Here is a 14,970-nt window from a genome sequence, read left to right as displayed (position 1 = left end):
TCCCACACTCCTTCCAGAAGGGAGGTCTTGACCATGGGCCCTGCCCTCCTCCCCTGCAGCGTCCTGCCCTCTCCTTCAGCCTGAGCACTTGGCAAGGTGGGCAAGGCAGAGGCGATAGCATGTGGCCCTCCAGAGAGGCTGCAGACCCTCCCAACTTGTGCAGGGAAGTCTGCTTAAGTCTAAACAGAACAATTACTCTAATTGCTGTTTGCACTAATTATACTGTCATCATTAGTCTGACAATAGGATGGGCATTATTCACCCCAACTGGTCAGCCTGCTGCAGACCAGAGCCCTGAGCCCCAAAGAAGGGGGCCCAGGTGGACTCTGAGGCCCAGCCCAGCCCACGCTGCCCACACTGTCTGCCTGTGGAAGCCTCTGGCCCTGAGTGGGCTCTCTCAGTTTCTGGATATGAGGTTGGCCTTGCTGGTGTGCATCCTGGTTGCCTTCCAGGAGTATAGTCCCTAATTGTCTATGCCCAGTCCTAGGAGGCTCTAGTCCAGCGATGGTCGGGAAACAACAGAAACCAAACCAACATGGGCCCTGGGGTGCTTACCGGTACCAATCTTGTTGGTATTCATTGAAAGTCATTTGCATAAGAGGTCAGTTCAAAACTGAAGCTCCCCATCAGGGCTGTGGTTAGCTATCTCAAGGGGGGCCTCTCCTGTTCTCTGCCCCAAAGGCACCCTGGTGGTGTTGGAAGTAGGGATCTCACACTGCCTCTGTAGATCCTTCTGCTATGTCTGAGGTGAGGGCCTGGGGTTGCTCCCATGGCGTGTGGCCGCAGTGCCTACCGGACAGTCCCCACCCTACTTCAGCTCTCACTGTCTCTGACGATGTCCCAAGTCCTCGCTGTGACAAGGGCTCCACCCCAGCCTGGCTGTGCCACCCTGCAGCCTTCTGACTGCTTGGCTGTTCTAACATGAGTCTTGGCAAATCTGCCAGTCTGTACTCTTGACCCCTGTTGCAGCTTCCTTGGGGGCCTGCAGAACCTTCTAGAAGCCCTTCAAGACACATGAAGCCAGGAGCAAGCACTCAGGACCATTCACTAAACACCTTTGTCATCATTTACAATCTATTGCTTTGTCCCTTCTTGGATGTGACCCCATGAGGAACACAAAGCCTTTAGGAGGGTCTTGCAATCTTCTAAACCTTGGTTCTAAGAAGCTGGGCAGAGGCTCCTGTTCAGGGACTCCCAGCCAACATCTCTGGGTATTCCTACCAGCACTTTCTTACCCGCAAACCCCCAGCCTCCAGCCTCCATGTTGAACCTAGCTAGCTGTCATGGAGGAGGGCAGCCCTATTCTCCTGTCCCCTGCTGTCTTTCCTGTCCCCTCTCCCAGGCTACACAAGGGCTTCTTCATCCTGTGAATGGAAGTTTCTCTGTGTCATCCCCCTTTTTAATATCCCTCCCTGGGCAATAAACCTCCAGAATTAGCCTAACCACAGAAGAACTGTAGGGAGAGGAAGAAAAGCTCTGGATTATATCATGAGAGAGTTGAAAACCTGCAATCACTTTACATAGGAAACTCATAGCAACAGGGCGAGAGAAGCGAGCTGGGACTTGGAGCCTGAAGGACAGGTCTGTGTCCTGGCATGTTCCTTTCTAGGTCTTTGTAGGCAGAAGGGACACATGCAAAGACAGAGACGTGGGAACAGTTTGGGGAGACCTGGGGGTAGGGTGCTGGGATAGAGCTGGGAGCTCCTGTGTGCCATGCCAGGGAAAGTCTGCACTGGTATGAAGGAGTCAGAGAAGCACATTGTGACTTGAGCACTCCTGGCCTGTTTGCAGGGCTCTCTGCAGTTGCCAGGCTTGCCACGGTGCCTCTACCAGGGGCCCTGTTAACAGAGCTGGCTCTGCCCCAGCCCTCAGCTGTGGTGGCTTGGTTCAGCCTTCCTTCAACTGCTCCAAACACAGTCACCCTGAATGTGCAACTGGGACTGTCCTAGGAGCAGCCTTTCTGGGTTGTGGGGACCCACTTGTCTCCCCTGTTGACTGGCAAGCAGAGAACCCTCTGCACAGACAGATACAAGAGGAGAAAGCAAATCACACAGAGGGCTGGTGGCAGGTGCAGTGAGTCTCCGCTGACTTCTAGAGTCCGGCTGCCCAGGTGACATTGCAGCACCCTTGTTTTGGGAACCGTGATAACAAATTATGGACTGTTTTGAGCAGGGGAGGGGCCTGGTCCATGGGGAATAAAAGCAATGACGATAGCACATACATTTACCAGGTGATTCCACTCTGGCTCTCATGACGGTGTGTGGCCCTCCTGGCTGCCAGCCAGTGTCCATCATCTCAGGAGCTTCCTGTGGACACCTCTCTGCAAATGGGACTCTGGGATTTGGCATTGTTCTGGGACCCAGACATGGGAGACTCAGAGGACAGCAGAACCTGGCAGAGATGGCTGAGGATGCAGATGACCTGTGAGACTCTCCTCCGAGGGAACAGCCCTGCAGTGGCGTCAGGTGGAGGCAGAGCTGGGCCACTGCAGGGGAGGCAGCAGGCCCAGGTCCTGCTTTGACCAGATTGGGCAAGCTGCTCCCTGGGCCCCACAGAAAGTGTGAAATGGTGCAAGTGCCCAAAGGCTCCTGGGCAGAGCCCTCTGGCCTTGGGGATACTGTGATCCTCCCTAAACCCTCTTCCAGCCTAGTGGCTTATCACTAACTGGGCCTCTGTATCCTGGCCAATGGTTCTTAACTTAGAGAGTCAAAAAACCATCTGGTAATACCTATTTAGAAAGGTACATTTTAGGAACCCATGTCTGGGGGAGGCCTAAGAATTGAAATTTTTAAAGTGTCCCCCAGGTCCAGTTATCTCATTTAAAACTTTTGATAAAATAGACAAAACACAAAATGAATCATTTAAACCATTTTTTAAAAATTTATTTTATTTGTGCATACAGAACTGGAGTACAGGCCAGAAATGCAGGGGCGGTGAGTGGATTCACCAGAGGCAGAGTGGGGAGCAGAACAGGCCGACTAACAAGTACACTGCTGAGGGGAGCAGCGGGTGGGTCAGGAGAGGTCTGACAGTGCATGTGGTCCCCTCCAGGGCAGGTGGGGATCGAACTCATGCTGAAGTGACTTTAGTTTCTTAGCACTGCACTTTAACCAGCTGAGCCACCAGGGAGGGCCCATTTAAACCATTTTTAAGAGTGTTAAGTACATCACATAGCTGTGCAATCATCATGACCATCCATGTCCATCCAGAAATCTTTGTCCTTCCTGAGAAAGCCTACGTAAACCCATCCGCCCAGCCCTGGTTCTTTCACTTCCTCATGCTATTGTTCTCAGTGACTCTCCAAGAAACTTCCTGGAGGGTATCTTCTGTGCCTTGAAGTTGGTGACAGTTGGGCCTCGGGGGGCAGAATCCAGAATGGGGCTGTATTTTTCACTGTGGTTAAGTATATCTAGGATAAATTTAACCACTTGAACCACTTTAATTTACACCACTTAGTGCTCTAAAGCACTTTCACAAAGTACAAACATCACCATTCTCTAATTCCAGAAAAATGTTATCACCTGAGTGAAAACTCCGCTCTCATGAAGCATTAACTCCTCATCCCTTGCTCCCCCCAGTCCCTGCAACTGCCACCCTATCAGCTATAAGCTTGACATTCTAGTTCCTGGGAGTGGCATTGTGCAATATTTGACCTTCCTTGTCTGGCTGATTTCACTCAACATGATGTCTTCCAGGTTTCATGTGTCAGAATTTCCCTCCTTTTGAGGGCTAAATAATATTCCATTTTGCTATATAACAATGTGGTGTGGACCCCAAAGTTATCCTATGCGGTGTTTTGTTTTTTCATTCATCCTTTGTACGATATTCAGGTTGCTCCCACCTTTTGGTATGAACAACAATGTCACAAGCCTGGGGATGCAAACACTTTTTGAGACCTTGCTTTCGATGATTTGAGGGGCAAACCTAACCTCACCTCCCACCCTAACTTTGCCACTCCATTCTTTCTCTCCCATTACCATGAACATCTTGATTTTGTCTTCTAGGCTCCACCCTCTCCCTCTTCTACATCTGCCTATCCTTTGGGCCAACGTGAGGGGGCAGTGGGAGTGCATAGGCTTTGATTATGCACGGGGTGGGTTTGTGATTCTGTCTTGAAGGGTCACCAGCGTGTGTTATTGAACTAGTCATCTAACTCTAGCTTTCCCTTGTCTCATCTACATGAGAAAACTGATGAAAACTATCTTGTGGAATATTTCAGGGAGGATTAAGTGGGAAGATACATAAATGGCAAAGATAAGTATTTACTAACTGCTGGTGCTTGTTGCAATGATATTAAAAAGCCTTCCCCGGCAGGGTAGATGGGAGATATGGACATAGACTCTATACCCAGATGGGACAAGTAAAATCCACTCCCTACCCTGACAAAATCCAGTAAAATGACTCAGTGGTAGAAACTCTTGGAATTCAGCATGTTTTCTGAGTAACTTCAATTTATCTTGTTTTGTCCTAAATAAGCTCCCAGAACTACTGTGAAAAATCATTCATAATCATATGCAAAAAGGGCTGTTGGGACTTGAGAACTTATCACCTCAACCTCTGGTCATTCTAGTCTAAGCTCATACATCAGCCTGATCCAGCCGTGTGCCAGGAACGAGAGAGGAATGAAGCATGGCCCTTGTTTCTGGGACGCTGCAGGCATGAGGGCAAGATTTACATGCATGAGGCAATCCAGGGAACAATACGAGACAAATATGATTCATCTACTTTATATCAAAGCTAGTGGAGGGTGTGGACAGAGCTGCTCATGTTGGCATAAGCAATATGAAAAAGAAATAGCACAGCAACTATGAAAATATACTCTGGGGGCAGGGAGACAGGAAGGAGCAGAGCATGAAAAAATAACTGAGGATTCAGTCTGAAAGAAAAGCTAACCTAGAAACAGAAACAAATTCCTCACTGGTGTTTCATGCTTTAGAGAGTATGTTAATACAATATGAATTCAAAGAGTAGATAGTAATAAAACTGAATGAGATGAAAAGAGATTGCAGGGTTAGGAAAACAAATTAAGATCTAAATACAATTACCTATCTCATAAATGATTTAGAAACAACAACACAGAAGGGTAAAAATAGAACAGTACAAAAGATAGGGTCTGAAACCCTTAGAATCAATGTCAGGGAAAAAAGATAGAGATGAAGGCAATTACTTAAAGATGATAAGCTGAGAGGGGAAAATAAAAATCAATTAGCGCAAGAATAATTATTATCCCTAAAGCGAGAAAACCGTAGAAATGAAAGAGAAAAGGTAGTTAGGGCTATCTTACTGAAAAAAAAAAAAATCCTTACTAAAGAAAGACTTGGATTTACTGCTGGAAAAGAACATATGGAAAATCAGAGAATGACCAGCACCTCCTGTTTAAGTTAGAGAAACTCAAAGCATAAAGAAATTTCAGTGTCCAGAGAGAGAACAAAAACCAGTTGTTCCTGGAGGGAGACAGTTCTCCTCAGTCTTCTCAGCATTCAATACAAAAGACCAGGGACAAAACACACAAAGGGTGTTTTTCCATTTCCAGCAGCTCCCACAGGCCTGAGCCCAAATATCCCCAGGCCAGAAAAGTCCAACCAGCTCCGGTTCAGGGGCTTGCCAATAGGAGCCCAGAGGAGAGGGGACTGGCCAGGCATCCTGCTTGCTTGACACAGAGCACCTGCAAAGCTGTAGAAGATGTTGAAAACTCCCTGCCAATGGAAACCATGTAGGTCAACCCCCAAAATTAGGATGTGAGTGAGAGAGGGGTAAAGGGCAATTTGAGGATGGATCACCTGGCTTTGTGGTGCAGAATCAGCATTTATACGGAAAATAAAATTTAAAAAAGTATCATTGAATGTTATCTCCTAAAATGATTTTTTAAATAATTAACTTTTCTTATCTACAAAGGGATCTTACAGGTAGATACCTCTTGTCTCTATGATACATTTAATGCCTTTACCTTTCTTTTATTAAAAAAAAGATTTTTAAAAATTGATTTATACATACAAGAACTGGGGTACAGGCCAGAGGTGTGGGGTGTGAGAGGACTCACCAGAGAGAGAGGGGACCGGAACAGGCAGATCCACTGAAATACCCTGCTGAGGGAGACAGCAGGGGGAGACAGGAGGGGTCTGCTCCACCTTGTGGGTCAGTTGCCTGGAGGGGGATGGAACCTGAGCTGCAGTGGCTGTGGACAGCTTCAAGTGCTGAGACTTAACCCCTTGCACCACCAGGGGGCCCCACATACACCTTTCTTTCTCTTTTTTCTGTTACACGTATGATAAAAGTACTGTTTTCATGATAAAACCATGTGACGTAGACCCCACTCTTTTGCAGTTATCACTTCTGTTTGTCGCCACCTACCCACCGTCCTGTCTCCACTGAGACCTACAGATATGTCAGAAATGCCTTCAGCAATTGTTCACATTGGCTATTTCTGGGTGGTCAAATCGCAGTTGACACTTGCATTTTTACAGTAAGCGTGTACCGTTTTGACAAAATTCATCCAAATCACTACCTAGAAACATTAAAGAGAAAGTTAAAGGGAATGAAGCCAGATGCAGCCAGCGAGCAGCGAGGGGCTAGTGGTCGGCCAAAGCAGTTGCCCTGGTCTCTACAGGAGCTCAGGCTGCAGCAAGGGTGGACAAGGGTGGACAAGGGAGAAGCCTCACTGGGGGGATGGAGTCTCAACTGGACCTTGAAGAACAGGCAGGTTTGGGGCTTTTGCGTGGGCATCTCTCGCCAGGCGTTTCAGGCATAACCTTCCCTGACTTTTCCGGTGCGTGGAGTGGAGGATGTCACGTCCATGTGATGGATGAGGAAATGAGGCCAGAAAGGGGAAGCCAGGGAAGGTCATGTGACAGGACTTGAGCAGAGCACTGAGAGGAGCATGGCCCTGGTGGAGGCAGGAGTCCCCTACAAGGGTGCTGAGGTTGGGGGTGGGGGTGGTGGCTGGTAGAGTCAGCAGAAGCCCTGGGAGGGCAGCAGCAGTGACTCTCACAGGGTCACTTGTGATGGTACCTTCTGTGCCGTGACCTGCTGGGTCCTGGGTGCTGGCTGGCTCCCAGCAGCACTGGGCACAACTTGGCTTGGCTGCAGGGCCTCATGGGGATCCCTACATTCACGAGAGAAGGGGCCCAGAGGCTTAAAGCTGCTAAGCAGACAATGACAGGCACTAGCGGGCAGGGGTGGGCACGGCACCCACATTGCTTGTGGCCTGTCTATCTGGAGTTCACGTTTCAGCCCAAGGATGAGTCTGAAGGATCCTGGGAACCAGCACTATCAGAAGACTGGACTCAACAAACTGGGACACGCTGTAGGCCAGATATCCAGGAAGTGACAAGGAGGCCCAGGGCTGGGCATCACAGGCTTCTGGCGGGGATGAAGCCCTGCTTACTGATGATGAGTGATTATCTTTGTTTAACTCACTATAAAAGTCCAGCTCAAAATGACTTGTGAAGGTAGTTTCTTTAGGTTCTTAACCCCTGCCTTCTCAGAATTGCTGGTCTTCATGCAGCACACCTTAAAAATTCAGTTTCCGTCTCTGCTTATTGGCACTCGTGGTGACAGGCAGCACAAGGCCCAGAATTCCGGCCACAGCAGAGGCTGGCATGGTGACTGCACCCCCTCGGGCGTGGAGGGCACAGAGCCGCAGTTATCAGGGGTCATGCTCGCTGAGGCCATAAATGCTCCCCTGACCTTTGCCTCCCCAAAGGTCATTAAGTCATTAATTATATAGCAAGTGGCAATAAAATGGTGTCGGCTTCTCATCTTCCCCAGGGCCCAGGGCCTGGGGACCCACGACCAGCTGCCTTGTTGTCTGACCTTCACTGGCCCAGATGAAACTGGGCCTGAAGGGGACTGTCAGGGTCCTAGCCCAGGAACCCAGCCCATCACTCCCCAGAGTAACCTTGGCCAAGTCAGTCAAACTTCCACCGTAAATGGTCCAGGTGCACAGAGGGACTTGGGGTGACTTTCAAGAATGTGGGTCCCACAGGCATCATCCCTCTGACCCTTGAGACTCACCATCCCTCCCGGTGGATGGAATTCCCAAACCCACTCTCGCCTCCACAACTCTGAAGCTTCCTCAGGGGCTAAGACAGAGGTTAGGAGTACAGGCTGCAAAGTCCAATAAATTCTCCCTGAATCATGGCTAATGCCATTTACTAGCCACGTGACCCAGGCGGCTTGGTTAACCCCTCTGAAGCTCTGCATCTTCAACCGTAAGTGGACATGTTATCTACCCCACACCTCTGTCCTGGGCATGAATGGGCCCGCACGAGCCCCTTCCTGCCAGCCCCATTCATTAGGGCCGTGTCTCCTGGCCCTTCCCAGCCCTGTTCCCTGCAAGGTCTGGCTCTGGTCGGCAGGTGTAATTCTTCCTGAGCCATAACTGACAGTGAGTGTGGTAGCCCTGCGAGGCCTCTGACCCTGCCATCTGACACTGCTCACAGGCCCCGAGGTCAGACACTCAGGAAGGCAGGCCTGGCTGCCCCCGGCCAGTGTCCTGGAGCTCCAGAGTGGGAAAGCCACCAACAAGAGACGCATGGAGATCACGCTGTCCAACACAGAGAGCATGAAGCCACACATGCCACTTCCAATGTCCAAGCGAGTGTGTTGACAATAGTAAAAAGAGGCCAAATTCTGTTTAATGACACTGTTAACTTAGCCTAGTTTGTGCAGAATATTATCATTGCAGGCCCTCCCTGGTGGTGCGAGGGGTTAAATCTCAGCACTCTGAAGCTATCTGCAGCCACTGCCATGCGAGTTTGATCCCCAGCTGGGGAGCTGACCCACCTGGTGGCTCCTGGAGGCTGCCCAGGGAGGGCCCCTTGTGAGCGAGACTCCCTGGCCCCACTCCTGCAGTCTGTCCTCCATTCCCCAAACCCCCGGGTCCTGCCCTGCTTCCCCCCACTCCCCTCAAGGGGGGCAGCTCTGGGCTAAATGGGGAGGCTCCTACCTAACGGGGCTCTCTTCTTCCCATTTCTGTTCTCAGCAGGTTCCTTACCTGGGGAAGGAAGAGGAAAAAGGGACAGAAAGAAGTCCTTCTGGATCTCTAGCCCCAGGGACCTTGGGGACGTGAGATCCAGCTCCTCACGGCTTCTTTCAACACATATTCACTGGGGCAGCCCAGTGACAGGCCTGGGGCAGGCAGTAAGTGGGCCAGGGTAAGGGCCTCACAGAGCTCCCGTGTGGCTGGACAGAGGCATACTTCCTTGGTACTTGGGACGCTTCACAGAGTCTGAAAGGGCTGGAGAGCCAGACTTCCAGGGAGGCTGAGCGGCCCTCTCCTGTGGCCAGGTCTTGCCCAACCAGCAGCTGGGCACGGAATCCAGCCCTCTGCTTCCCATCTGCCACTCACTGTGTCCTCGGCCAGTGGGACCCTAGGCCCGACCCACTGCCCCTCCACAGCCACACTCAGCCCTGCCCCAGGGAGGGGCTGGTCTACTTGATCACAGAAGGCCTGGAGGAAGCCTAAGGCCACCTCCTGCTGCCCTGTGGAGGGAAAGCACCGCAGTCAAACTTCCGATGATGGCCATCGCTGGGCAAGGGCCACTCCCTTCCTGCCGCGACCCCCTGTCCATGCCCTGTGTGTTTGCTGAGTGCTACAGGGTGGCGCTCTTCTCCCTTAGCACACACACATCCCCTAGCCCAGCATTCTCCCACCCTGCTGGACCCCCCCACCACACCCTGCTGCACCCTGAGCAGGGGGTCCACCTAGCAACACATCCACAGCTGTCAAAGGGGGCGATATCAGCCCTCTCTGGAATATTCTCGAGAATTAAACCAAGCCACAGCCGAGGCTTGGCGCTCCTGCAGACACGGCAGTTGGTCACCCCACTCCCCAGGGACGCCGTCTGCCATTGCTCCTTCATACACATTCAGGGGTAACTCAAGGTGTCCAGCAGAGCCCAGGATCCGTGGGCTACTCGGAGCAGGGCCCTCTCGCCATGGAACCCAGGGATCTCCGGGACCCGGGGAAGGGCAATGGCTGTCCGGCCTGTCAAACTTCTGGGCCCCTCGTGGCCTCACTTTATCTGCCTTATATATGAGGGTTTCAAATCTCACTGTTAGAAAAGAAAGTGGGGATGCCCTGAAAGTTTCAAGTGACTTCTTTTTAACTTCCCTGCTTTATAGACTGGGGAAACAAAGACCTTACACCAAATCAGAGGGAATGAGGTGCAGGGCCCCCCACTGAAGCCGAAGCTCTGAAGGTTACCGGGGGCTGATGCTAGCTCTGGAGCCTCTGTGTGTGTGTGTATGTGTGTGTGTGTATGTATGTATGTGTATGCACACGTGTGTCCATGTACATGCCAGGGGCATCTCCCAAGCCAGAGAGGTGATCTTCCTTGGGCAGTGCCAAAATCAAGGCTCAGCTGGCAATGCCCCTGGAAGGGGCAGCATACTCAGCTCCCCTCCTTGCTGGTCCCGGGAGGCGCCTGGCGCAGGACAGAAGGACAGTGAACGCCCCTGCCTGCAGGTTGCTGGCCTCAGGGAGGGGCTGTCATGGGCCTGGGAATGTGCTCTTGCTCACATTTATCAAAACTCATCAAAATGTACAGGGAACGTCTGCATTGTGTCGTATGTAAAACACGAGGGCTGAAAACAAGAGATGGGGAGAGACAGGCTCGGAGGGCGGGAGAGGAACAGGGCCAGCAGACAGGGACGCGCCTTCTCACAGATGCAGCCTGGGAAGCCAGGACGCGCCGAGGGTGGGGCTCCAGGCCGAGCAGGAGCCCTGGGAGTGACAAGATGGATTCTCTGCCCAGAAGCCAAGGCCGGACACACCCATGCGAGCGCAACTTTACCAGAACCTGGCCCGGCCCTGCTGGCTAGCTCACTCTTGGTCCCGCTGGGCTCCCGGCCCTACCCTCGGGGCAGGTGAGAGGCTGGAACAAGTGTCCAGAGCTACAGGGGGAGGATTTGGCTGCCTGCAGCTTCATTCCTCAGTCCACTGACTACCGTCCTTAGGCAGGACCATGCCACGTCCCCTTCCCGGGGTGGCTGGGGAAGATGGGGATGGCCACGGTCATCTGCAGTGAGGGGCTCTGGGGAGCAGTCTGGGTTGCGGTGGCTGCCCAGATGACAGGGTGTGAGCTGCCAGTGGCTTGGGGAGGCAGGCAGGGAGCTGTGTCTCATCGCTTGGGAAGCTGGGTGCAAGCGCAGACAGCTCCCCTGACGCAGGAGAGGGGGGCGGGCAGGTGCCGCTGCCAGGGGAAGCAGCAGGCACTTACCTGGGCTGCTGAGCCAGCCCCCACCCTAGGCCTGGAGGTGGGGAAGTCCCCCACGAGCGCGCCCTGCACCCGGTGCACTGTGCCAGGGGCCCGGGGCAGCTGGCGGGGAAAGCGAGCTGCTCCTGGCTCTGGAATAGGTTGCTCCTGGGAGAAACACCCTGGGTGAAGCCAGGCGGAGGTTAGTGGTGGAACCAAGAGCTGCAGACCCCAGGAAACCACAAGGCCCCACCTTGCACTTGTGATATCAGGGGAACACGCCCACCCCGCAGCCTGGTCCCACCCCACCCCCTGCCCTGCCTCACCTCTGGCCACTGTCATGATGTAGCCTGGTTGGCCCTTGCCAATCTGGTCTCCCACCTTCATGGGGGGCACAGCATGTCAATCTCACAGGGAATCCTCAGGAGGGGGCAGGGACGCCCTGAACCGTACCTGGCTTTCAGGGCTGCTCAGAGAGCTTGGTGGGGCCTGGTGCCACCAGGATGAGCCAACTCCCTAAATATTAAATCAACAAAAACGGCTCAGGAAAGTGTTTGAGAACAGTCAGCTCAGCAGAACCGAGGGCTGTCCTCTCCCACAAGCCAAGCAGCAGAGGGGCCCAAGCATTCCCAGGCCCTGCTGTTCCCACAACCGCTGCTGCCAAGGCCCACTCTGCCCAGTGCATTCTGCTCAGGCATAAAGCCACGTCTGCCCAGGCTTGGCGACTGCAGTGAATGTCCTGGCAAAGAGGGGCGGGACAGCAGGATGGTGAGGGCCAGCTGCAGGCTTCCCAAGCCCACGGCCCCTGGCACGAGCTGAGCCAGCCTCTGAAGGGGGTCCAGCCAGAAGGCAGGTGGGCACTCGGGCACCTCCTATGCTACCCAGTCTAACCCCCTGAGGGCACCCCCAGCCCTCAAGACTGCAGAACAGTTCTCTGCTGTGTGAACTATTCATGGAATGAGGGAAGGGGACAGAGGGCCAGGGGTGGGCTTTCTGGGGGTTTAGGCCCTCTGTCTGGGGTGGGGTGCAGGTGGCTCAGGAGCACAGGCACCTTAGCTGTATAGGGGGAAGGTTACTCCAAGGGGAGGTTGGGGGATCAGGCTGCATCCGCAGGCAGAGACAGTGGTGGTGCCAGGGAGGAGCCCTCCCCACAGCCAGGCTGTCCTGCAGTGTTGACTGCAGCAAACTGCTGAGGAGATCTGTCCCCATGCCCTTGGGGACTGCACCCTCCCCGAGCCTGGGCCTAGCCTGTGCCCCACATCCAGGCACCTCCCCCAGGACACTGTGTCCCAGGAGAATAACAGTGCTGTCAGCAGCTGAGCAGTACCAGGCACCTCCCTCCTGCCAGCCCCCCCAGCTCCCAGACATGCTGGGCCAAGGTGGAGAGAGGAGCCCCCACACCATCTGTCAGGGAGGACTCTTGCCAGGTGGCCTAATTCAAGCTTGGGGCCTGAGCCCCAGGACAGGCTGCCTTGGTTTCTGCTGCCAGCCCCATCCACTCAGCCTTGGTCCTGGGCCTTTGTCCGGGATGGATGGACCCTAGGTCATCGCCAGGCCACGAGAGCCCAGGCAGCTCCACTGTGGGTGGGCCTGAGCCACTCTGTGACCCGCAGGGGACGCTCCCTTTCGACCCAGGAAGAAGGGAGGTAGCACTCTGCACGTGGGGCCCCGCTCTGCTCTCCCCTGCCCTTCCCCACTTTTCAGGATCCCACTGGGAGACAGGAAGGAAGGGAAGGTCCCACCCAGGAGAAGTAAGGCCACCACCTGCCCTGGCAGCTACGGGAGATTGCATCAGACTGGGTCAGGGCCAGCCCTGGGAGGACCCCCTGTTCCACCCAGGGCCTTCCAGGGTCCTGCCCACTGAAGTGTCTCTCAGGGACGTCGATGGTCCAAGTCCCATCTCCAGAAGACCCAGCTGAGGGCCAAAATGGGTGAAAGGGGGAAGGGGGTGGGGAAGAAAATATCTCTCATGCAGGGCCGGGTCCTGGGCCTGTCAGGGAGTTCTGAAGACATGGAGGAGGGTAGAAGAGCTGGGGGTGCTGTTGGAGGGAAAAACAACAGGTGCCCACCTTAAGGCCCCAGTTCCAGGCTCCCTTTCACACCTCTTTCCAGCTCCCTGCCCCCAGGCTGCCCCCAGGCTATTCCCAGGCTTCTGGGTCTCACTGAGGGGCCTTTCTCCTTTCCCTACCTGCCACCTCTTCTGGCACTGCTGCAAAGCCTATGGTGCCCCCTGCTGGTCATGATCAGCTGCAGCCCCCTGGGGGTGAGGCCTGGCTTGTGGCCCCAGCACCGCCCAGGCAGGGCCTCTACCAGCCTGTGCTCCAGCAGCCCCTGGTGGGATTGGGGAACTAGGCCAAACTGGCCTCCAACTGGAAGTGTGAAAGGTCTAGAAATAACAACAGTGCCAGGATATGGAGTGACACTCTTCATACCCCTCTGGGAGAGGTTCAGTGATGATCTTTTCTGGACAGATGAGGAGCTGGGCCCAAGACTGCACAGCTAGGGAGAGTGGCCCCGAGATGGGGCTGCACGGCCAGGATGGAGGCCTAGGGCTCTGGGCGGTGCAGAGTCTGTGGACGACCTGGAGGGTGCAGCTTCCACCCCACAGGCAGAGAGGCCCTGCAGGGAGAGTGAAAACACAAAAGTGGGAGTTTGATTTTAAGCTTGGTTCTGCTGCTAACTCACCATGGGAGGCTCGTCAGGCCTCTTGGGGCCTGGTACCAGGTGAAGGAGTCTGAGCAGGTGCACAGGCTCAGAGCGCAGGCTGCTCACTGAGATCACAGAGCCCTGGTCTGTCAGGTGTGGGAAGTAAAGGCTGCAGGCTGAGTGTCCAGGGGCCCTTCCTTCTCTGCACCTCTCTCCCAGTTTTGGGAAGCATTCTGGCAATTCCCTGAAACCCTCAACTTTCCTGCTAACGGGCGTCTGAGCACACAGGTCGTGGCTCCAGCCTGCCTTGGCTTCTGTGGGTGACTGGCAGGCACGTTGTCAGGCCTGGGTTGCAGCTCTCTTCTGCCTACCACCAAGAATCTCCTAAAGAGGAGGACTGGAGAGGGCAGTGCCAGTCTCCGTCTGCTCCAGGGGACACAGTCTGAGTCTACTGGAACTCCAGCCTCTGGCTGGCCTCCTAGGTCTTACTCTTTCCTCTCCCTGTGTCTCCAGCATGTCCTGGCTCGCATGAGGCTGGTGGCTAGGAGCTGGACAAGGTAGTCAGACGGGAGGGGGCCCGCCACCTGGGTCCAGTCTAGCCCCTGGCTGAATGAGCACTGTTGGGGTCCCTGCTCCAGATGGACCAGCCACCCCTGCAGAGCAGCCAGCCAGCCCACCCTCCCTTGCGCCTGCTCCCTTGGGAGGCTATGATGTTAGGCCCACTTACTAGGTGGCTGAGGCTCAGAGAGGTTAAATAACCTGCCCAGTATTACTCCGCTGGCCTATTTGTTGAGCTGAGACAACAGTCTGATTCCAAAGTTCACTTTTACTAACCGCTTGAGTATCTGTTGTATAAAGCCCTACTTTAAACCTGGGGATAAAGCGATGAGCATAACAGACAAGGAAATACCTGCTCTCGTTCCTACTGGGGGAAGCAGATCTAGGCCATATCAGACGGTGCTAGTGCTCTGGAGAAGGAAAACCAAGAAAAATGGACAGAAGCCGCTACGCGGCAAGCTGCGGCGTGGGGCGAACCTGCAAGGGAGCTGGAGAAGGTGGCATGGGGGGGGCCGGCAGGGAGGCCTGGGTGCTGGAGACAGGGGCCAGGGGCAGCAGCTGGTTTTCA

At 54.1% G+C, this 14,970-nt stretch overlaps 1 protein-coding gene across 1 annotated transcript in view; it reads right to left on the bottom strand.

Moving 5' to 3' along the window:
* Positions 1 to 10,955: 10,955 nt before the first annotated feature.
* The window catches only part of IGFN1 (immunoglobulin-like and fibronectin type III domain containing 1), a 39,825-nt gene continuing 35,810 nt past the window's right edge, over positions 10,956 to 14,970 (bottom strand). Inside the window, exons 24-27 of the mRNA XM_012726781.1 lie at positions 13,884 to 13,990; positions 11,525 to 11,579; positions 11,223 to 11,380; positions 10,956 to 11,021 (exon numbers count right to left, since the gene is read on the bottom strand). Coding sequence (XP_012582235.1) covers positions 10,956 to 11,021; positions 11,223 to 11,380; positions 11,525 to 11,579; positions 13,884 to 13,990 — 386 coding nt within the window. The remainder of the gene's footprint in view (positions 11,022 to 11,222; positions 11,381 to 11,524; positions 11,580 to 13,883; positions 13,991 to 14,970) is intronic.

The sequence above is a fragment of the Condylura cristata genome, unplaced genomic scaffold, assembly GCF_000260355.1.
Source record: "Condylura cristata isolate star-nosed mole 26May11 unplaced genomic scaffold, ConCri1.0 scaffold00018, whole genome shotgun sequence".
NCBI lineage: Eukaryota > Metazoa > Chordata > Mammalia > Eulipotyphla > Talpidae > Condylura > Condylura cristata.
The sequence above is the reverse complement of the archived record's forward strand: the minus strand, read 5'-3'. Positions and strand labels throughout refer to the sequence as shown.